This window comes from Zea mays, chromosome 5 (assembly GCF_902167145.1).
Source record: "Zea mays cultivar B73 chromosome 5, Zm-B73-REFERENCE-NAM-5.0, whole genome shotgun sequence".
Taxonomy (NCBI): Eukaryota; Viridiplantae; Streptophyta; class Magnoliopsida; order Poales; family Poaceae; genus Zea; species Zea mays.
Window position 1 is genome coordinate 140335977 of NC_050100.1, and position 23082 is coordinate 140359058.

The following is a 23082-nucleotide window of genomic DNA, read 5'->3' on the forward strand; positions in this document are numbered from 1 at the left end:
ACGTTCATTTCCAGCTTGCTTAAGCGTGATGGTGATCCTAAGATACTCTTGAATTGTAAGGAAGACACACTTGAAAACAGGGTGGACAACTATTTACAAGCTGACATGGTTAACTTAAAAATCAACTCATTCTAAGACATGTAATATATTGGTACACAACACTTGCAAATTAATTTTAATGCATATGTTCGATGCAGGTGTTCATTCCAATAAACATAGAAAATTTTCACTCGTACCTGGCGATTGTCAATGCTAAAAAAAATGAGGTACATATACTCGATTCTATGGGACCACAAATAACGGATCGTCGAGACCTTTATACTACAGTGAGTAATTATTCCTTATATATATGTGATTATTTTAGCATTACATTATTTGCTATCTTTCAATCTTAAAATTTTATTTGTTTGCCACATAGTTAAAAGGTCTAGAAAGACAGATTAAAATTGTAGCAGAACATAAAGAACTTAACCGGGATAAGTGGTCAGACATTGATGTTACATCATGGCCAGTTATAGAAAAGATTACAAAGCAAATGCAAACCGATGGGTAAAATTCTTGTGACCATTACTTTACAGAATTGATTGTGTTTGTTTTCATATACATAGAAACTCACCTATTGTTTTTAAATTATGTTTAGGGTTTCTTGCGGTCTATGGATGGTGAACTATATGGAATATTGGACAGGGTCTTCTCTGTCTAATAACATAACTCAGGTAGATGAGTTGCATTTCATATGAACAATGTTTATTTTGTTCTAATTTATATCATTTGCAGAACGATATAACAAAGTTTAGATTTAAGCTACCTGCAATATTGTGGAACTCAAGATTAAACACAAAGAAAGGACATCAAGAGACTAACCATCATGCAGATGAAGATGGAGGAAGTTCATGTGATGTTGAGATAATCAAGACTCCTTGTGAGTTACCTATATCGTTAAATGCATCATCCCAGGTTCAACCATTTATATCGTCATGTGCTCTGCCCGCTACATTAACATCAACAAACACACAAGAACTGATGAGTGCATTATGCACATACATCATGGAGATAGACGACGCCGAATATTTGGAGTAAGTTAATGTTTTTTATAGATATGATAAATATTCAACATCTATGATCTTTCTTTAACTATGAAAACAAATATTTATTTAATAGGAAACATTGGATTCAGAGCACCAAGCCTTATCCAATTTCTTTAAGTCTTCAACAGCTTAAAAATATATTGGATGTAAATAAACCGATGGATAAGGATTGCTTCAACATAGCTGTTCGGATGATCGCATGCAGTGATGCCTTGTTCTTGTTGGAAAACAAATACCACTACATGGATCTACAGTTCTGTGTATGTTGATTAGTGATTAAACTATTTTCATATAAATATGATCATTATATTACTATATTTTACTAACATGGTAATAAACAGTCCATAACTAATTATGGTCAAGACCCTCGCCTTCGTGCAAAGCTAGATACCAATGTATTGGCGAATTTATTTGAATGTTGGCCTGACATGGAGTATACTATTTCAGATTGCAGCCAAGTAAGCTATTACTCCTTTATATTTTTTGTAATCTTTAATTTTGTTCTCTTAAGATGTTTGTTTAACTTGCAGATTCTATTGCCCTTTTGTTTCTTGGGTCACTTCAGTTTATATGTATTTAACATGAACACCAGAAGCATCTATATAATGGACTCCATGCCTCTACCATCATGGTTTAAGGGTAACGATCCAAGCATGCATTATATTCACAAAATACATAATATTGCCAATAATATGAATGTTGCCATGAAATTGGCTAATCCTACATGGAAAGACGATATTTATATGTGGCGTCGTATAGTACCATCATGGGTTCCAAAAACATTAAACTGGTAATTTCTTATACCTTGAAGACAACTAAATAATTTTGGCTATATATACACGTAAGAACGAGTTATTTTAATTTGTAGGGATTTATCAGGCTTTCTTGTTATCAACTTTATGCACTCGTGGAATGGTAAAAGGTTACCCTGCATTTCCACTGTGAGTAACTGTGTAGTTCTAATTCTTGGTCAATATCATTTTTTATAACTAATTGTCTTTACTGAATTTAATGTTGTCTTATATCGAATGTACAGACTTCAAGTGTACTGAGGACCAAATTCTTGGTAGAGTTGATGAAGTACCAGGACAATGAATGTAATGACAATATTCCAGAAGAAATACAAAAGATTATTAAGCGCATCAGTGTTTAGTTGGCTTTAGATATACGTGATTTATTTGTAAATACTCGAGTTTATGATAAAAACAAAGATTTAGAATTTTTGCTCACTTGTTATTCCTGTCCTTTTAGTATGAATTTTAATGTATATTCACGTTTGATTGTAAATTGATTTGTATATTTTGTAAGATTGTGGTCCATAATATGTTACTTGTTTTTATGTAATCATTGTGCATGAATAATTTGTGTGCCGTCGCAACGCACGGGCACTTGACTAGTATGTTTTCATATAACAGTTAATGATAAAAATAAATAATTATTTTATCAAAATATCACTCATTGTACAAATATGTTCATTTTAATGTACACATAATGATTTTTACATCTAACAATATGTATAAATGACAATGTTTTACATTAATAACAAATTAAGTACGATTTAATTGTAGTTTAAGCGGGGGCGAGGGGATCTGTGGCGGGGATTTATCCCCATGGATAACGGGGATGGGGAAGAAATGTCCCCCGCAAGTGTATGTGGGGATCCCCGCTGGGAAATTTTTTCGTCGCGGGACGAGGATGGGGAGCTAAAACCCGACAAGGAATTCCCTGTTGCCATCCCTACTCCTGGGCATTTGATCGTGGCTGCAGGCATCCGAAATTGGTGCGCAGAACTGTCAAGGCCAGGTCGATGATAACAGAACCAAACAAGTCTTATCTTAAAAGTTGAATGTTGTTTGTTCGTCCACTATTTATACATGTACATGTAGGTCGCCCTAGACCGGCACGGTACAGGCCTATAAGGTACAGCCCGTAAAAGCACATCCACAATTAGGACCGGCAAAAATATCCGAGATCGAATATCAAACCCAATCAGATTGAACCCGAAATCGAACAGACCAAAATATCAGTTCTCGAGTTCATGTTCGGGTCCTAGTTCATAGAAATTGATATGTTATACAGTTACATTATTCGGTCACCCAATCAGGTCGAACAACCCAACAAGACAGTGTTTCAGCCCATATCTGTCTCGTGTCCCCGCATCTGATGTCTCCAGTCTCCCCTGGACACCATAAGTCTATAACCCTAGATTCTCAAGCCTCAATCCTTTGTCCTCTCCACCTCCACTATTTATTCTCCAGACCCTAGGAGTAGCGGCGACACGTCGCCGCTAAGCTTCGCCACCGTCACCGTTAGACCCCAGGAGGACTTTCCCTCGTCGTCGACGACTCACTGGCTCACTGCCACTGTATCCACAGATAGCAGCTCATGACGCCAGCTCAAGACCTCACGGCGTGCCCCCACCTCCCGGTTGTGTGTTTACATAACGCTCAAAAGCGGTAACACTATAAAAATCATCAACTAAAAATAATGCATTTAGTTTATTAATGGTAGAAATGGTAATGCATTTTTCTTTCAAGTGCTTAATTTTTATTTTCATTGAGAATAATTTTGTTTGCTCATATTTGATTTTTGGATGTTTAGTAGAATTTCTTTTATATTGAAAATCCGATTATTTGAGATAGAAATATTGGACCAAAAATAAATATTTTATTTATAAATAATTTTGGTATAATTATTATGATTTTTAGATTTTTTTTAATATATTTATTTATATTTTAAAATAGAAAAGAAAAGAAAAAGAAAAAAGGAAAGAAACCCTAGCCGACCGACCATTTCGGCCCACTAGGGCCCAACCGGCCGCGTGCCCTAACCCTTCTCCCCTCCCTCTCTCTTACAGGTGGCCCCATTGCGGCCCCCTCTCTCCTCTCCCTCCCTTCTCCCTCCCGTGTCGCCGCCACCACATCGCGCCCGCATGCCCCGCGCCGCGCCCATCCGCCTCCCGAGCCGGAAACCGCCGCCCGTCTCTCTCTCTCCCTCCCCCACGTTCTCTCCCTAATGGCGCCATTGATGGCCGGCCGCCCTCCCTCTCCCCCGGCGACTCTCCCTCTTCTCCCCTCTCTCTATAAAAGGTCGAGCCCCTTCCCTCTCTCCCTCCCCGAGCTCTCCCTCTCACTCGCGCCCTCTCCCCATTCCCGAGCTCGCCGTCGACCAGACCGTCCGCCCTGCCGTCCGCGCCTCGCCGGAGCTTCGCCGTTGAACCTCGTCGTTCGCGCCCGTCCCCGACCGGACCGTCCACGCCCCCTCGACCTCCCCTGCCCGGCCGAGACCGCCCTGCCCTACTCCCTGCTCGCCGAGTTCTCCTAGTGCACAAGCTCTAGCCCAAGGTAGAAGATGACAGTTTTGCGTTTTGGCCCTCCGAATTTCCTAAAATTATTTCTGTATTTTCTGCATTACAAATATATGTAAAAGAGATTCGAAAACCTTATGTGCTACTCTCCGATGTATACGTGTAGTCGTAAACAAGCCTCAACAATTTTTTGACAGGTGTATGAATTTATATTTCAAAAATAAATTATGTCACTAATCACTAACTTGGTGATTTTTGTACTAGAGACAATTACGATTGATCTCGCTTTAGCACATGAACGATAATTGTTATAGTGTTTTAAGTATAACTTCATTGATATAAGAAAGTAGAAGAAAATGCTAGGCCACGTATTTTCGGTCAGATAAAAATAGATTTTTACTAGTCAGAATAAATGTGTTCATAAGTATAGCACTAAATTACTTAGAATTAGTAAAATACTTGTTTATGTCATAATAACCATGATTATGTTATTAAAAGTCCAATTAGTAATTTACATTAATTCTTAGAATATTAATGTTAGAAGAATTATAAATAAACAATTTTTTAGCTATACGTATAATTTCTATTTAGAAATAAAATGGACAACTCAAAAGTCTATTATTAGTAAAGTTCGTTAAGACGTTTTTTTGTACTAGATAAAACTAGTGTCATAGTCACCTACTCATATTTTCACCAATAATGACTCGCAGTAATAGTCATAATGGATTAATAAGTATTTACACTTTAAGACGTATTTATGAGTATAAATGTGTGATGTATGAATATGAATGTAATGGTGAATGATTACCCCTGTAATGATGTATGTTTATTTATTTGGCCTATGTATTCTTTTGTATGTACGATACACAAATCGATGCTAGAAGTTGACTGTTAGGTAGACGAACCAAACTCGTTCGAGGACGACCCACAGGACACTTTCGAGCAAGGCAAGTGGATTCTCCCTCTGCATATTCTATTTGTACCCAAGTAATGCATATAATAATGTTTACTTTTTGGATATATTGCATAATTTGATGGGATTTGTCTAATTAAGGATTTCCTAGAATTACCAACCCTATTCCTTGAATTACCCTGGGATAAATGCTTTGCTTAGCAATTTTGCTATTGCTCAACTTGATGAATATGATGTCACTCTTTTAATGATACTATGTTCCGGAAATGAAGTTTATTTATGTTGTTAACCTGATGGTTAAACAAGAACATTTTGTGTTAAATGGAACATGGAGTGGCCACTCAGGATAATAGAGCAACCACGAGTGCTATAATGGCTCTGGCTTTGGTAATTAGCTCTATAGACTTAGTGCTTAGCAACCCTACCTGAAAGATGGGCAAGAGGGGGCGGCAGTGGTTTGGTGGCAGCTCATGTTAACATGGGGTGGTAGTCTTGACTAAGGTACCTCACCCAGAGGGCCATCAATACTGACATGGAAACCTTAGCGGGTGGCTTTGTACTAAGGATATTTTGTGAAAGCCTCATAATGGATCGTCAGCTTCAGCACCGCCAGCACCAGCAGTCCAAGCCCCTGCTCCCGGAGGCGACGACCCAGACGACTCTAGTGACGATGATGAAGACGATGAGGAAGAAGAAGAAGATGAGGAAAACCTCAATGATGAAGCCAACGAAGAATAGCAGGACCACTACGTGGGGTTATGGTCTGTCACTGAACATTACACCTCAATGTTTGAGACAGGGCACTTCCCTAACCTGCTGCAGAATGTTCTACACGCGTTGGGAACCTACGTATGACCCCTGTACGAGATCAAGCGAGTGTACGAGCCTCCTCGGGCTTGCTACTACATCACTCGCATTCATGTCAGGGTGATGAATGCAGGTGATAGAGGGTTTAGGACTCTTTCAGCACATGAGTCTCTGACACCGCTATCTGAGAGCACCTAGAGGGGGGTGAATAGGTGATCCTATAAAATTCAACACTAATAGCCACAAAACTTAGTTATTAAAGTTAGAATGGCTAAGTAGCTTGAAACGAGCTCTTGTGAACACAGACAATCAAAGAGAAAGCACACAAGAGACACGTGATTTTTATCCCGTGGTTCGGCCAAGTAACACTTGCCTACTTCCACGTTGTGGCGTCCCAATGGACGAGGGTTGCATTCAACCCCTTTCAAGTGATCCGATGATCAACTTGAATACCACGGTTTTTTCCTTTCTTAGTCTTTCTCCCGTTTGCGAGGAATCTCCACAACTTGGAGCCTCTCGCCCTTACAATGATGATCACAAAAGAAGCATAGAAGTAAGGGAAGGGAGAGCAACACACACAAGACTCAAATCAAAGCACAATCACGCACACAAGTCACAACTTGAGCTCAAAAACACAACCCGCGGAGTTCACAACTCAAATGGAGCTCAAGTCACTATCTCAAAGAATCAAATGAGCGAAGTTGGAGTCTTGGAGTCTTAGAATGTTTCTTGAATGTTTGGGTATCTCCTCCATGCGCCTAGGGGGCCCTTTTATAGCCCCAAGGCAGCTAGGAGCCGTTGGATGCCAACAAGGAAGGCTATCCTTGCCTTCTGTCGGATGGCGCACCGAACAGTCCGGTGCGCCACTAGACAGTCACTGTAGACGGTCCGGTGCCGATCTCCTTCCTATTCTAGCGCAGACGACTGTTGCATCTCCGGGCCAGATGGCGCACCGGACACTGTTCGGTGCACACCGGACAGTCCGGTGCCCCCTGCCGACCATTGGCGCGGGCCACGCGTCGCCCGCGGATTGTGCGACCGACCGTTGCGCTAGCGACCGTTGGCTCACCGGACAGTCCGGTGCACCACCGGACAGTCCGGTGAATTATAGTCGTACGTCGCCGATTTTTCCCGAGAGTGGCCTGTTCACCGGAGGCTGGCCTGGCGCACCGGACACTGTCTGGTGCACCACCGGACAGTCCGGTGTGCCAAGCCGAGCAGGACTTCGGCTGCACCCAGCCAAGTCTTTTGCAATTCTTCTTTTCTTCTTTTCTCTGTTTCTAGTACTTAGACAATATATGTTAGTACTCAAAACAATGTACTAATTCTAGAAGCGTACCTTGTTACACTATTTGCACTTCTTGCTTGTTTGGCACATGATCAACTCACTTAATATGTGTTGGACACTTAATCACCAAAACATTATAGAAATGGCCTAAGGGCACATTTCCCTTTCAATCTCCCCCTTTTTGGTGATTTATGCCAACACATCAAAAAGCAACAAAAATAAGTGCAACATCGATGCAAATAAGGACCAAATTGTTTTTGACTCTAATTTGGCATATTTGGATCATTCTTTGCCACCACTTGGTTTGTTTTTGCAAATCAAATTCATTTTCCTATCTCTAAGTCAAACTCGCTTGTTTGGGCATAAAGAGAGATAATCCAAGAGTGAAATTGATCGAATGACAAAAACTCCCCCTTTTCCCATAGTCATGAATTCTCCCCCACAAGAGACCAAATTTTGCAATAAGAGCACTTTGGACAAATCAAAAGTTCTAACTCTATTGTTTTCAAAATTCACAAATGGTAGCTAATCCATTTGCTTTGGCCTTAATTTGGTAATAGACATAAGGTGTTCATCACAAGCATCAACATCAAAATTCTTACATCTATTACAAATACTAACATGCTCTACACATGAACTAGATTTATTTGCTTCCTCTAGCTTAGCAATTAAATCATCATTTATACTCTTAAAACTAGACACAGTTTTATGGCAAGCAGATACCTCAGAAGATAACATTTCATTTCTCTTAATTTCTAGAGCAAGAGATTTTTGCACACTAACAAACTTATCATGCTCCTCATATAAAATATCCTCTTGTTTTTCTAACAATCTATCCTTTTCATTTAGAGCGTCAATTAATTCATTGATCTTTTCTACCTTAGCTCTATCTAAACCTTTGAACAAGCTAGAGTAATCTACTTCATCATCGGAGGAATCCTCATCACTAGAAGTAGAGTACTTAGGGGAATCTCGAACACTCACCTTCTTTTCCTTGGCCATGAGGCAGGTGTGGCGTTCATTGGGGAAGAGCGAAGACTTGTTGAAGGCCGAGGCTGCCAGTCCTTCATCGTCGAAGTCGGATGAAGAGCAGTCCGAATCCCACTCTTTGCCAAGGTGTGCCTCGCCCTTTGCCTTCTTGTAAACTTTCTTCTTCTCCCTCTTCCCATGCTTTTCTTGTTCCTGGTCATCATCATTATCGGGGCATTGTGCTATGAAATGACCAGTCTTACCGCATTTGAAGCATGAACGCTTCCCTTTGCTTTGTTCTTGTTGGGGGTACTCCTTGCGTCCTTTTAATGCGGTCTTGAAGCGCTTGATGATAAGCGTCATCTCATCTTCGTTGAGGCCCGCGGCCTCCACTTGTGCCACCTTGCTTGGTAGTGTCTCCCTGTTGCTGGTTGCTTTAAGGGCAATGGTTTGAGGCTCGTGGATGGGTAGTGGACCGTTTAGAGCATCATCCACATATCGAGCCTCCTTCACCATCATGCGCCCGCTCACAAACTTCCCAAGAATCTCCTCGGGCGTCATCTTGGTGTACCTAGGATTCTCACGAATAAGGTTGACAAGATGGGGGTCAATTACCGTAAATGACCTTAGCATTAGTCGGACGACGTCGTGGTCTTGAGCCGGTTGTATGTTTGTGTTGGCTCCTCTCCCCTGATCATCGCGAATCTTCCCAGCTCGCCTTCCACCAACTCCATTTTGGTGATCATGGTGGCGTCGTTTCCCTCATGTGATATCTTGAGGGTATACCAAATTTGCTTGGTGTTGTCCAAGCCGCTCACCTTATTGTATTCATCCCTTCACAAGGATGCTAGCAAAACAGTAGTAGCTTGTGCATTCTTATGAATTTTCTCATTAATAAACACAGGGTTATCCGTACTATCGAAATGCATTCCATTTTCAACTATCTCCCAAATACTAGAATGGATAGAAAATAAGTGACTACACATTTTGTGACTCCAAAAAGAGTAGTCTTCTCCATCAAAGTGTGGAGGTTTACCGAGTAGAATTAAAAGCAAATGGGCATTGGAATTGAACAGAATACGAGAATAATCAAATGAATAGTTTTGATTAACCGATTTCTTTTTAGACGAGTCATCGTCGTTGTCGTCTCTTGGTGAAGAAGAGGAGGCGTCGCTGTCGTAGTAAATGATCTTCTTGATCCGCCTCTTCTTCCTCCCGTCCCTCTTCTTGTGACTCGATCCTGAGTCAGTGGGCTTGTCGTCCCTTGGCTCGTTGAAGAGGGAATCCTTCTCCTTGTCGTTGACCACCATCCCCTTTCCCTTAGGATCCATCTCTTCGGGCGATTAGTCCCTTAGATGAAGAGAACGACTCCGATACCAATTGAGAGCACCTAGAGGGGGGGGGGGGTGAATAGGTGATCCTGTAAAATTCAACATTAATAGCCACAAAACTTAGTTATTAAAGGTAGAATGGCTAAGTAGCTTGAAACGAGCTCTTGTGAACACAGACAATCAAAGAGAAAGCACACAAGAGACACATGATTTTTATCCCGTGGTTCGGCCAAGTAACACTTGCCTACTTCCACGTTGTGGCGTCCCAATGGACGAGGGTTGCATTCAACCCCTTTCAAGTGATCCGATGATCAACTTGAATACCACGGTTTTTCCTTTCTTAGTCTTTCTCCCGTTTGCGAAGAATCTCCACAACTTGGAGCCTCTCGCCCTTACAATGATGATCACAAAAGAAGCACAGAAGTAAGGGAAGGGAGAGCAACACACAAGACTCAAATCACAGCACAATCACGCACACAAGTCACAACTTGAGCTCAAAAACTTGATGAATATTCCTTGAATTACCCTAGGATAAATGCTTTGCTTAGCAATTTTGCTATTGCAAAACTTGATGAATATGATGTCACTCTTTTAATGATACTATGTTCCGGAAATGAAGTTTATTTATGTTGTTAACCTGATGGTTAAACAAGAAAATTTTGTGTTAAATGGAACATGGAGTGACCACCTAGGATAACAGAGCAACCACGAGTGCTATAATGGCTCTGGCTTTGGTAATTAGCTCTATAGACTTAGTGCTTAGCAACCCTACCTGAAAGATGGGCAAGAGGGGGCAACAGTGGTTTGGTGGCAGCTCATGTTAACATGGGGTGGTAGTCTTGACTAAGGTACCTCACCCAGAGGGCCATCAATACTGATGTGGAAACCTTAGCGGGTGGCTTTGTACTAAGGATATTTTGTGAAAGCCTCATAATGGATCCCTAGCCATTCACCTCGACAGTGTTTACGGGTCCGATCAACCTAGGCTAGATAGGATACATGGCTTGTGGGTAAAGTTGTACCACCTCTGCAGAGTGTAAAACTGATATGTCAGCCGTGCTCACGGTTAAGAGCAACCTGGACCCTCACATGATAATTGAACTTAAAGATGGACAATAAATCAAGATCTGATGATCTACCAATGGTTTGCTTATGTGATTTCACTTAAGTGCTTTTGATATAATCTTATACCTTTGATTAATTGGGATATTTGGGATACACACTTATTAGTAAGACAGGTGTTGCTAATAAAATACTGACCAACTAAAATGCTTACCGCTTATCCATTGCCTACCTTGTTAACTTGCATTAATTTTCCCCCACTTGCTGAGCCCCGACCATAGGTGAGCTCACTCTTGATAATATTTTGATCAGATGGTGATGCTGAAGACTTCACTGATGACGATGATGAGTTTTAAGTCTAACGATGCACCAGTCACCTTCTTGTGGAAGAGTGCCCTTATTTAATTCTGCCGTACTTTGATTTTGATACTTGTTAAAGATACAATGATTCAGATGATGTAATAAATTACTCTACTCTCTTTACGCCTTTATTACATTGTCTTTTGATATATTACACTTGTGACGTCAACATATGTGTGGGAAATGGATCCTGGCCCACATATGCTATGCATTCGGTTTTCCCCCAGAACCAGGTGTGAGAGAAGTGGTATCAAAGGTATGCTCACTCTAGGTCGTTAGACTAGTTAGAAATGGAAATCCTAGTCTGTTCAAAACATGCTAATTTTGTTCATACAAAATTATTTTATTAACCTTACCTCTTTAAACATCAACTAAGTTGACATTTTCTCTTATAGATGGTTCGTACCATTCAAACCACTCGGATGAACACCAACTTCATCCCTCCGCCACGACAAGTTCCTGTCTACCCAGTGGTAGTCGAGGAAATTCATGTGGATCTCCCTCGCATTCGGGTGGAGAACAGAGTCATTCTGGAGGACAGCTCGGAGGAGTTTCTGCCTACGCCCACCCCGTTGGCAGAATCACTAGCCTTCGCAGCTGGATCGTCAGCTTCAGCACCGCCAGCACCAGCAGTCCAAGCCCCTGTTCCCGGAGGTGATGACCCAGATGACTCTGGTGACGATTATGAAGACAATGAGGAAGAAGAAGAAGATCAGGAAAACCTCAATGATGAAGCCAACGAAGAATAGTAGGACCACTGCGTGGGGTTATGGCCTGTCATTGAACATTACACCTCAATGTTTGAGATAGGGCACTTCCCTAACCTACTACAGAATGTTCTGCACGCATTGGGAACCTACGTATGACCCCTGTACGAGATCAAGCGAGTGTACGAGCCTCCTCGGGCTTGCTACTACATCACTCGCATTCATGTCAGGGTGATGGATGCAGGTGATAGAGGGTTCAGGACTCTTTCAGCACATGATTCTCTGACACCTCTATCTGAGAGCACCTAGAGGGGGGGTGAATAGGTGATCCTGTAAAATTCAACACTAATAGCCACAAAACTTAGTTATTAAAGTTAGAACGGCTAAGTAGCTTGAAACGAGCTCTTGTGAACACAGACAATCAAAGAGAAAGCACACAAGAGACACGTGATTTTTATCCCGTGGTTCGGCCAAGTAACACTTGCCTACTTCCACGTTGTGGCGTCCCAATGCACGAGGGTTGCACTCAACCCCTTTCAAGTGATCCGATGATCAACTTGAATACCACGATTTTTCCTTTCTTAGTATTTCTCCCGTTTGTGAGGAATCTCCACAACTTGGAGCCTCTCGCCCTTACAATGACGATCACAAAAGAAGCACAGAAGTAAGGGAGGGGAGAGCAACACACACAAGACTCAAATCACAGCTGATAGTAGACGTGGCCCGATCTTCCGTGAGATACGATAACTTGATTGAGTGGAGATCTCGATGTTGATGATCCAAGGCACCGAATGAACGGTTCCTCGCAATCACTACACCACGGTTTCATTGGTTATCACCCGTGACACACGTATGACCTCGCCACGAAGGCTTATCCCTGCAAGCGCAATCAAGAACACAAGCAAGAACAGGAAAGAAATACAACCAAAATTGTATTGATTACGGGATGGGGTCTCACAAGCCGATGACGACGACACTGTTCGATGACAGAATTGATCTAAGAAAAACCCAAACCTAAATGTGGCGGCTGCTGCTGAATAAATAGAGTATTAGGGTGTGTGTGACCCCTAGACTCGCCCCTAATGGGCTCCGACGCGATACACGGCCCAACGACCCAACAGACGGTGTCGCAGCACCAAAACAGAAGCTGAACACTGACTTGTTTCGACGATTCCTGTTGACTCCGGATGAATTTTAGGGTGGCACCAGTTGGGTTAGTTAGATAATCTCGTTATCTTTTCAACCATATCCAGTCCGTCGCAATCGGAGTCTGGATGCATCTTGGGCGTGCATTTTAGTGCAGACTGGTCCTGGAACCCGAGATGGAGTCGCAGCCGACTCGGACTTGATCTCCTTCCTGTTGTGAACGCCCTTGCTCCTCCTCCTCAACACCTTGGCCTTTCCCAAGTTCTTGCTGGTCCTCTCCAAGGTACCTAATCATCAAAACATCCATGGCCCCAAGTGTAAGCTCTGAAACACAATTGACTAGGGTAGAACGTACCTGGAGATTTAGCTATCGTGCACGAGATCGTGTTATCGGTCCATTCATTGCATGTATGGAAGTGATGTCCTCATCATCCTCCTCCTCTTGAATTGGAGTCGTCCTCGACTCGATCTCATATTCGTCACCCATATATGGCTTCAAATCTGAAATATTAAAGGTGGAACTAACCCGAAAATCTAGAGGCAACTCAGGTGGTAATCCAAGGGGTATCTCAAAGGGAAACACATCCATATACTCTTGCAAAAGGTTAGCAATAGCCGGTGGCAAAGCAATAGACGTATTATCAATGGAATAGAAAACATTTTTGCACACTAAGGCATAGCAAAGTCCAACAGAGGCATGTAACTCATCAAGATCAGATTTAGTGGCTAGCAAAGTAGGAGTTTTTAACTTAATAGGTTGCTGTTTTTCAGAGTTCAAAACACCTTTTTGCTTAGCATTAATCTTTTTCTCATGTTCTAAGTGGACCATTTCAGTGGGAGTCATAGGAAGCAACACAATTTTCTTTCCCTTATGCATAAAAGTATATTTATTAGATCTACCATGGTGAATAGCATCAGTATCAAACTCCCAAGGACGTCCCAGTAAAAGAGAGCAAGCATCCATACTCACCACATCGAAATCAGCAAAGTCATGGTAAGAGCCAATAGAAAAATGCACCCTTGTTGTTTTTGTTACCTTGAACTTACCACTGTTGTTAAACCATTGAATGTGATAAGGGTGGGGATGCTCTCGTGTGGTCAAGCCAAGCTTCTTGACCAACTCAACGTTCACCAAGTTGTTGCAGCTACCACCGTCAATGATGGTATGTACACGACAGTCCTTAACGATGAGGAACATGTTGAAGAGGTTGTGGTGCTGTCTGTTGTCGTCGTCACTAGCCGTGGCACTCAAAGCTCGTTGCACAATCAAGGCCTTATAGGTCTCGGTCGCTGTTGTACCAAGAACCTCTTCATCACCATCTTAACTCTCTGCAATGTTAGCTCCAATAGTATCTTCATCTTCAACATCAGAAGCACTAACATACCCACCATCACCAGTAGCAATGTATGCCCGTTTGCTGGGGCAATCTCGCTGAATATGGCCAAGTCCCTAGCAGCGGTGGCACTTGATGTCGGAGGAGTGGCCCGTGGAAGAGGTGGTCGTAGCAGGTTTTGCTGCAACACCCGAAGGCACCAAGGACTTGCTGTTGTCGTGTTCCTGTGATGCCGAAGGTGCGGTGCTGCGTGTGCCGCTGGTGGAGGAAGATGTGGACGTCCGTATGCCCGAAGAGGATGACACCTTGGCTGGCACCGGTGGCTGGTGTAGCGCGAAAGTGCTCCTCCTCCGCTGTTGACGACCCTGCAATTCTTTTTCTACCAACATAGAAATATGGAACAAGCGTTGTATAGAATGATATTCTTTATAATCAACAATATCCTGAATCTCCCGCCTCAATCCCCCATAGAACCTAACCATTTGATCCTCCGGATCCTCAACTACCCCACATCGTAGCATACCTTTCTGAAGCTCTTGGTAGTATTCCTGTACCGACATGTCTCCCTGATCTAAGCGTTGCAATTTTTTTTGAAGATCACGTCTATAAGAAGGGGGAACAAAGCGAGCTCGCATCTCTTCTTTTAACTCATTCCATGTTTGTGGTGCAGCACATGTGTTAACTAGTTCATTCCACCAAATGATAGCAAAATCTCTAAATTCACTAGTGGCTTGTCTAACCCTATGCTGCTCAGGAACAAGATGGGAATTAATTTTTTGTTCTACCGTCATCTCCCAGTCTAAGTAAGCTTCAGCATCATAAGAAAACATGAACGGTGGAATAGAGAACTTAATCTTGGCAAATGGATCATGGTCTGGTTGAGGATTATGATGATGATGTCTACCATTACCTCCCATACCTTGTCGACTACGTGCGAAGCGTTGTGGCAGCGGTGCATAAACATCGTCGTCATCGTTGTCGTCGTCCACAGGAGAGTGAGATGGGGCTGGAGTTGGTGGTGGGGGACGAGCCTCCAGTATGTCCATGCGTGTAACAAGTTCAGCAACTCGTCGATCAAGCTGCTCATAGGATGTCGAGGCAAAGTCCTGGTATTTTTTAAAAGCTTTAGTCATCGCGCGCATCATCTCCTTCAATTCTATTTGAGAGACACACTCATCGTCGTTAAGTTTAGGCCCCTTGTCCTTGTCCATTTGATTCTTTGGTCCTGTCATTGTTAGCACAAAACAGAGACCAAAAAGGCAACAAACAATATGAACCCTACAACTATCTCTCAGGGTGGTGGTGGAGGTGGTGGAATACAGATTATGAAGCGTCTTACCCCGCTCTTACAACGTTCTTACCAGCACTGCAGGTGGCAAACGGTGACCGGTGTGACTGTCCAACGAGCGTGTGTGTGATTGCAAAGGAGTACCTGTTCTGCTCGAGAGAAAATTGGAGCTATAGGAAGGCTGACTAAATATATATATGTGGCACACAAGTCAGTAACAGATAGCAATGCTGAATAAGTGTTCCAAGTACTCATCCTAGTTGCTGGCCTAGAAAATGTAATAGAACAGTTGGACCAAAGCACAAGAAAGGAGGTACAAGTATCTAGTGGAAATGACAGTTCTGTAAATAGGGCAGATTTTTCAGCACTAGTAGAAATCAAATGCGCGTTTCAAAAGGAGTACCATCAAAAGAGCTCGAAATATTCTGAATTTTTTACCACTGATCCAAAAACACAAAGGATGGAAGCACACAAAATTTCACTTGAAACAGAGTTGTATTGTGGCCTAGAGAAATTCACAAAGGATCTCTGAAATTCCTGAAAACACTTAAACATTTTTTTAATTATCTTCCTGATTTTTTTGAATTTTTTAACCAAACCAAGCCTGTTTGGGTCACCCCAGAATGGAGTCAGGAATCTGCTGTAAAAATTTGAGCTCAAACGGAGCACCGAGCGAAAAGTTATGCCCGTTTTATGGAAGGTACCTCAAGTTATGGTTTTCAAAGGCACAAATCGGCAGGAACCGAAGCGGCGGCTATGGAGCACAGGGTCGGTTTTAGAGATAGGATTTGTTTTCTGGATATGGTCGGTTTAGATACAGGATTTGTTTTGTGGATATGGTCAGTTTTAAAGATAGGATCTGTTTTGTGGATAGGATCGGTTGTAGAGATAGGATCTGTTTTGTGGATAGGGTCGGTTGTAGAGATAGGATCTGTTTTGTGGATAGGGTCGATTGTAGAGATAGGATCTGTTTTGTAGATAGGGTCGGTTTTGTAGGATGGAAGCGGATGGACACAATCAAACTGAACCAAAACAAATCTAATCCAGCAACCAAACTCAACTAGAACACGAACTCAGAACTGTGGACTCTAAAACTGAATTGTGCAAAGGCTAAGGCGATAGTTTTAGGTCGGAATAAACTGATCGTAATTTTTTTGGCTTTTTGTGGACTATGGGACGAAACAAAACTAATCTAAAGTTAGGATTATACCTCACAGGCAACCTGGAAATCTGATACCAATTGATAGTAGACGTGGCCCGATCTTCCGTGAGATACGATAATTTGATTGAGTGGAGATCTCGACGTTGATGATCCAAGGCTCCGAACGAACGGTTCCTCGCAATCACTACACCACGGCTCCGTTGGTTATCACCCGTGACACACGAATGACCTCGCCACGAAGGCTTATCCCTGTAAGCGCAATTAAGAACACAAGCAAGAACAGGAAAGAAACGCAACCAAAATTGTATTGATTACGAGATGGGGTCTCACAAGCCGATGACGGCGACACTGTTCGATGGCAAAATTGATCTAAGCAAAACCCAAACCTAAATGTGGCGGCTGCTGCTGAATAAATAGAGTATTAGGGCGTGCGTGACCCCTGGACTCGCCCCTAATGGGCTCCGGCGCGATACACGGCCCAACGGCCCAACAGACGGTGTCACAGCACCAAAATAGAATCTGAACGCTGACTTGTTTCGACGATTCCCGTTGACTCCGGATGAATTTTAGGGTGGAACCAGTTGGGTTAGTTAGATAATCTCGTTATCTTTCCAACCATATCCAGTCCGTCGCAATCGGAGTCCGGATGCATCTTGGGCGTCCATTTTAGTGCAGACTGGTCCTGGAACCCGAGATGGAGTCGCAGCCAACTCAGACTTGATCTCCTTCCTGTTGTGAACGCCCTTGCTGATCCTCCTCAACACCTTGGCCTTTCCCAAGTCCTTGTTGGTCCTCTCCAAGGTACCTAATCATCAAAACATCCATGGCCCCAAGCGTAAGCTCTAAAACACAATTGACTAGGGTAGAACGTACCTGGAGATTTAACTGTCGTGCACGAGATCGTGTTATCGGTCCATTCATTGTATGTATAGAAGTGATGTCCTCATCAACAGCACAATCACGCACACAAGTCACAACTTGAGCTCAAAAACACAACCCACGGAGTTCACAACTCAAATGGAGCTCAAGTCACTATCTCAAAGAATCAAATGCGCAAAGTTGGAGTCTTAGAGTCTTAAAATGTTTCTTGAATGCTTGGGTATCTCCTCTATGCGCTTAGGGGGCCCTTTTATAGCCCCAAGGCAGCTAGGAGCCGTTGGAGGCCAACAAGGAAGGCTATCCTTGCCTTCTGTCGGGTGGCGCACCGGACAGTCCGGTGCGCCACCGAACAATCACTGTAGACGGTCCGGTGCATCTCCGGGCCAGATGGCGCACCAGACACTGTTCGGTGCACACCGAACAGTCCGGTGCCCCCTGCCGACCATTGGCGTGGGCCACACATCGCCCGCGGATTGCGCGACCAACCATTGCGCTGGCGACCGTTGGCTCATCGGACAGTCCGGTGCACCACCGGACAGTCCGGTGAATTATAGTCGTACGCCGCTCATTTTTCCTGAGAGTGGCCTGTTCACCGGAGGCTGGCCTAGCGCACCGGACACTGTCTGGTGCACCACCGGACAGTCCGGTGTGCTAAGCCGAGCAGGACTTCGGCTGCACCCAACCAAGTCTTTTGCAATTCTTTTCTTTTCTTCTTTTCTCTGTTTCTAGTACTTAGACAATATATGTTAGTACTCAAAACAATGTAGGAAGTCTAGAAACGTACCTTGTTACACTATTTGCACTTCTTGCTTGTTTGGCACATGATCAACTCACTTAATATGTGTTGGACACTTAATCACCAAAACATTATAGAAATGGCCCAAGAGCACATTTCCCTTTCAATCTCCCCCTTTTGGTGATTTATGCCAACACATCAAAAAGCAACAAAAATAAGTGCAACATCGATGCAAATAAGGACCAAATTGTTTTTGACTCTAATTTGGCATATTTGATCATTCTTTGCCACCACTTGGTTTGTTTTTGCAAATCAAATTCAATTTTCTATCTCTAAGTCAAACTCGCTTGTTTGGGCATAAAGAGAGATAATCCCAGAGTGAAATTGATCGAATGACAAAAACTCCCCCTTTTCCCATAGTCATGAATTCTCCCCCACAAGAGACTAAATTTTGCAATAAGAGCACTTTGGACAAATCAAAAGTTCTAACTCTATTGTTTTCAAAATTCACAAGTGTAGCTGATCCATTTGCTTTGGCCTTAATTTCTCCCCCTTTGGCATTAAGCACCAAAATAGGATCATTTTTTGGCCCTTTAACCCCATTGCCTCACCAAAATTGTCAATTAAGAGCAGAAGGCAATAAGAGCATAAGAATGAACTTGGAGGTGAGTACACTAATACCGGAGTGCAGTGGAAGTCTTTGCATGGTCCAAGTTCACCTTTCCCTTTCAATGCACCTTTGAGACTACATCAAGTACACTTAAACACAAAGGTTATTCTCAAAGGGTCAAGTTGTAGCACATCTCCCCCTAAATATGTGCATCATTCACACATGGACTTTTGAGGTCCAGGGATCCCTTGCACAACTTGAGCACCATAAATAAGCAACAAATTGCATAAATGTATAAGTAACATGATCAAAGGCATAAAACACATGTATGCTATAGATCAATCCAAGTTACGTGAATCTAAGACATTTAGCTCACTACGCAGCCTGCAAAAGGTTTTCTCATCTAATGGCTTGGTAAAGATATCGGCTAGCTAGTTCTCGGTGCTAATATGGAACACCTCGATATCTCCCTTTTGCTGGTGGTCTCTCAGAAAGTGATGCCGGATGTCTATGTGCTTAGTGCGGCTGTGTTCAACAGGATTATCCGCCATGCAGATTGCACTCTCATTGTCACATAGGAGTGGGACTTTGCTCAGATTGTAGCCAAAGTCCTGGAGGGTTTGCCTCATCCAAAGTAGTTGCGCGCAACACTGTCCTACGGCAACATACTCGGACTCAGCGGTGGATAGGGCAACGGAGGTTTGTTTCTTTGAACTCTAGGACACCAGGGACCTTCCTAGGAATTGACACGTCCCTGATGTACTCTTCCTATCAACCTTGCTTCCAGCATAATCAGAGTCTGAATATCCAATCAAGTCAAAGGTAAACCCCTTTGGATACCAGATCCCGAAGCAAGGCGTAGAAACTAAATATCTAAGAATCCGCTTAACGGCCACAAGGTGACATTCCCTTGGGTTGGATTAATATCTAGCACACATGCATACACTAAGCATAATATCCGGTCTACTAGAACATAAAAAATGTAATGACCCTATCATAGACCGGTATGCCTTTTGATCAACGGACTTACCTCCTTTGTTGAGGTCGACATGCCCGTCGGTTCCCATCGATGTCTTCGCGGGCTTGGCGTCCTTCATCCCAAACCGCTTGAGAAGATCTTGAGTGTACTTCGTTTGGGAGATGAAGGTGCCGTCCTTGAGTTGCTTCACTTGGAACCCAAGGAAGTAGTTCAACTCGCCCATCATCGACATTTCAAACTTTTGAGTCATCACCCTGCTAAACTCCTCATAAGACTTAATGAAAAGAGTGAGATTGGCTTTCCCAACCTTGAAAGCATTAGTAATTAGGAAATCTCTAAGGCATTCATACCATGCTCTTGGGGCTTGCTTAAGTCCATAGAGCGCCTTAGAGAGCTTGAACACATGGTCGGGATACCTGTCATCCTCAAAGCCAGGGGGTTGTTCCACGTACACCTCCTCCTTTATTGGCTCGTTGAGGAAAGCGCTCTTCACATCCATTTGAAACAACCTGAAAGTGTGGTGAGCGGCATAGGCTAATAATATTCTAATAGACTCTAGCCTAGCCACAGGAGCAAAAGCCTCCTCGAAATCCAAACCTGCGACTTGGGCATAACCTTTTGCCACAAGTCGAGCCTTGTTTCTTGTCACCACCCCGTGCTCGTCTTGTTTGTTGCGGAACACCCACTTGGTTCCCACTACATTTTGCTTTGGACGTGGCACCAGGCTCCAAACTTCATTTCTCTTGAAGTTGTTGAGCTCTTCCTGCATGGCCAACTCCCAGTCCGGATCTTGCAAGGCCTCTTCTACCCTGAAAGGCTCAATAGAAGAGACAAACGAGTAATGCTCACAAAAGTTAGCTAATCTTGAGCGAGTAGTTACTCCCTTGCTTATGTCACCCAGAATCTGGTCAACGGGGTGATTCCTTTGAATTGTCGCTCGGACTTGAGTTGGAGGGTCCCGTGGTGCTTCTTCCTCCATAACTTGTTCTTCTTGTGCTCCCCCTTGATCACACGCCTCTTCTTGATGAACCTATCCATCATCTTGAGTTGGGGGATGCACCATTGTAGAGGAAGATGGTTGATCTTGCTCTTGTTGTTCCTGTGGTCGCACATCTCCAATCGCCATGGTGCATATTGCGGCCGTTGGAACATCATCTTCATCTATGTCATCAAGATCAACTTGCTCTCTTGGAGAGCCATTAGTCCCATCAAATACAACGTCGCTAGAGACTTCAACTAAACCCGATGATTTGTTGAAGACTCTATACACCTTTGTATTTGAGTCATACCCTAGTAAAAACCCTTCTACAGCTTTGGGAGCAAATTTGGAATGTCTACCTTTCTTCACCAAAATGTAGCATTTGCTCCCAAATACACGAAAGTAAGAGACATTGGGTTTGTTACCGGTAAGGAGTTCGTAGGAGGTCTTCTTGAGGAGACGATGCAGATAGAGCCGGTTTATGGCATGGCAAGCTGTGTTCACAGCTTCCGACCAAAACCGCTCGAGCGTCTTGAACTCTCCAAGCATCGTCCTCGCCATGTCGATAAGTGTCCTGTTCTTCCTCTCTACCACACCGTTTTGCTGTGGTGTGTAGGGAGCGGAGAACTCATGCTTGACACCTTCCTCCTCAAGATACTCCTCAACTTATAGGTTCCTGAACTCGGACCCGTTGTCGCTCCTTATTTTTTTCACCTTGATCTCAAATTCGTTTTGAGCCCTCCTTAGAAAGCGCTTTAGGGTCCCTTGGGTTTCTGATTTATCCTGCAAAAAGAACACCCAAGTGAAGCAGGAAAAGTCATCTACAATTACAAGACCATACTTACTTCCCCCGATGCTAAGGTAGGCGATGGGTCCGAAGAGGTCCATGTGAAGAAGCTCTAGTGGTCTTGATGTTGTCATCACATTCTTGCTGTGATGAGTGCTTCCCACCTGTTTCCCTGCCTGACAAGCTGCACAAGGTCTATCTTTCTCGAAGTAGACATTGGTTAGTCCTAACACATGTTCTCCCTTTAAAAGTTTATGAAGGTTCTTCATCCCAACCTGTGCTAGACGGTGATGCCACAACCAACCCATGCTAGTCTTAACTATTAAGCATGCATCTAGATCGACCTCCTCTTTCGAAAAATCAACTAAGTAGAGTTTGCCGTCTAATACACCCTTAAACGCTAATGAACCATCACTCCTTCTAAAGATAGAAACATCTATATTTGTAAATAGACAATTATAACCCATGTTACATAATTGACTCACAGACAATAAGTTGTACCCGAGCGATTCAACTAAGAACACATTGGAGATAGAATGCTCGGGTGTAATGGCTATCTTTCCCAATCCTTTAACCTTGCCTTGGTTCCCATCTCCAAAGATGATCAAGTCCTGGGAATCCTTCTTCTTGACATAGGAAGTGAACATCTTCTTCTCCCCCGTCATGTGGTTTGTGCATCCGCTGTCGATAATCCAGCTTGAGCCCCTGGATGCATAAACCTGCAAGGTAATTTACACTTGGGTTTTAGGTACCCAACTATTGTTGGGTCCTACAAGGTTAGTCACAATAGCCTTTGGAACCCAAATACAAGTCTTATCTCCCTTGTATTTGGATCCCAACTTCCTAGCAACTACTTTTTCATTCTTACAAAAAATTGCAAAAGAAGTATTGCAAGCATGGTAAATAGTAGAAGGTTCATTACATACTCTCCTAGGCACATGATGCACAACATGATTTCTTCTAGGCTTACTTCTACCATGCACAAAAGTAGAGCTAGAAGCAAACATAGCATGTGAATTAAACGCATCATAACTCCTATTATAATGAGCATTTCTAGAAAATTTTCTATCATAAATGTAAGCATTACATTTTTTAGAACTACTAGCCATAGGAGCCTTCCCTTTCTCCTTGTTGAGAACGGGAGCCTTTTGGCTTGTTAAGTTCTTGGTTTCCTTTCGAAAACCAAGTCCATCCTTAATAGAGGGGTGTCTACCAACGGTGTAGGCATCCCTAGCAAACTTTAATTGATCAAAATTAGTTTTGCAAGTCTTAAGTTGAGCATTAAGACTTGCCACCTCATCATTTAATTTGGTAATAGACATAAGGTGTTCATCACAAGCATCAACATCA

General features: G+C 43.1%; 1 protein-coding gene across 1 annotated transcript; it reads left to right on the forward strand.

The window, feature by feature from the left end:
* Positions 1–401: 401 nt before the first annotated feature.
* On the forward strand, positions 402–2351 carry LOC103628495 (uncharacterized). Its single transcript, XM_023300082.1, has 6 exons — positions 402–716; positions 778–1076; positions 1162–1546; positions 1619–1878; positions 1957–2029; positions 2125–2351. The coding sequence occupies exons 3-6, from the start codon at positions 1517–1519 to the stop codon at positions 2239–2241; spliced, it is 480 nt and encodes a 159-aa protein (XP_023155850.1). The 5' UTR covers positions 402–716; positions 778–1076; positions 1162–1516; the 3' UTR covers positions 2242–2351.
* The last annotated feature ends 20731 nt before the right edge of the window (positions 2352–23082 follow it).

Coding starts and splice junctions, on each gene's coding strand:
- LOC103628495 (XM_023300082.1), top strand. CDS start 1,517: ATGGAGTATACTATTTCAGATTGCAGCCAA. Junction 1,547..1,618: donor CTATTTCAGATTGCAGCCAA/GTAAGCTATTAC, acceptor TTTAACTTGCAG/ATTCTATTGCCCTTTTGTTT. Junction 1,879..1,956: donor GTTCCAAAAACATTAAACTG/GTAATTTCTTAT, acceptor TTTAATTTGTAG/GGATTTATCAGGCTTTCTTG.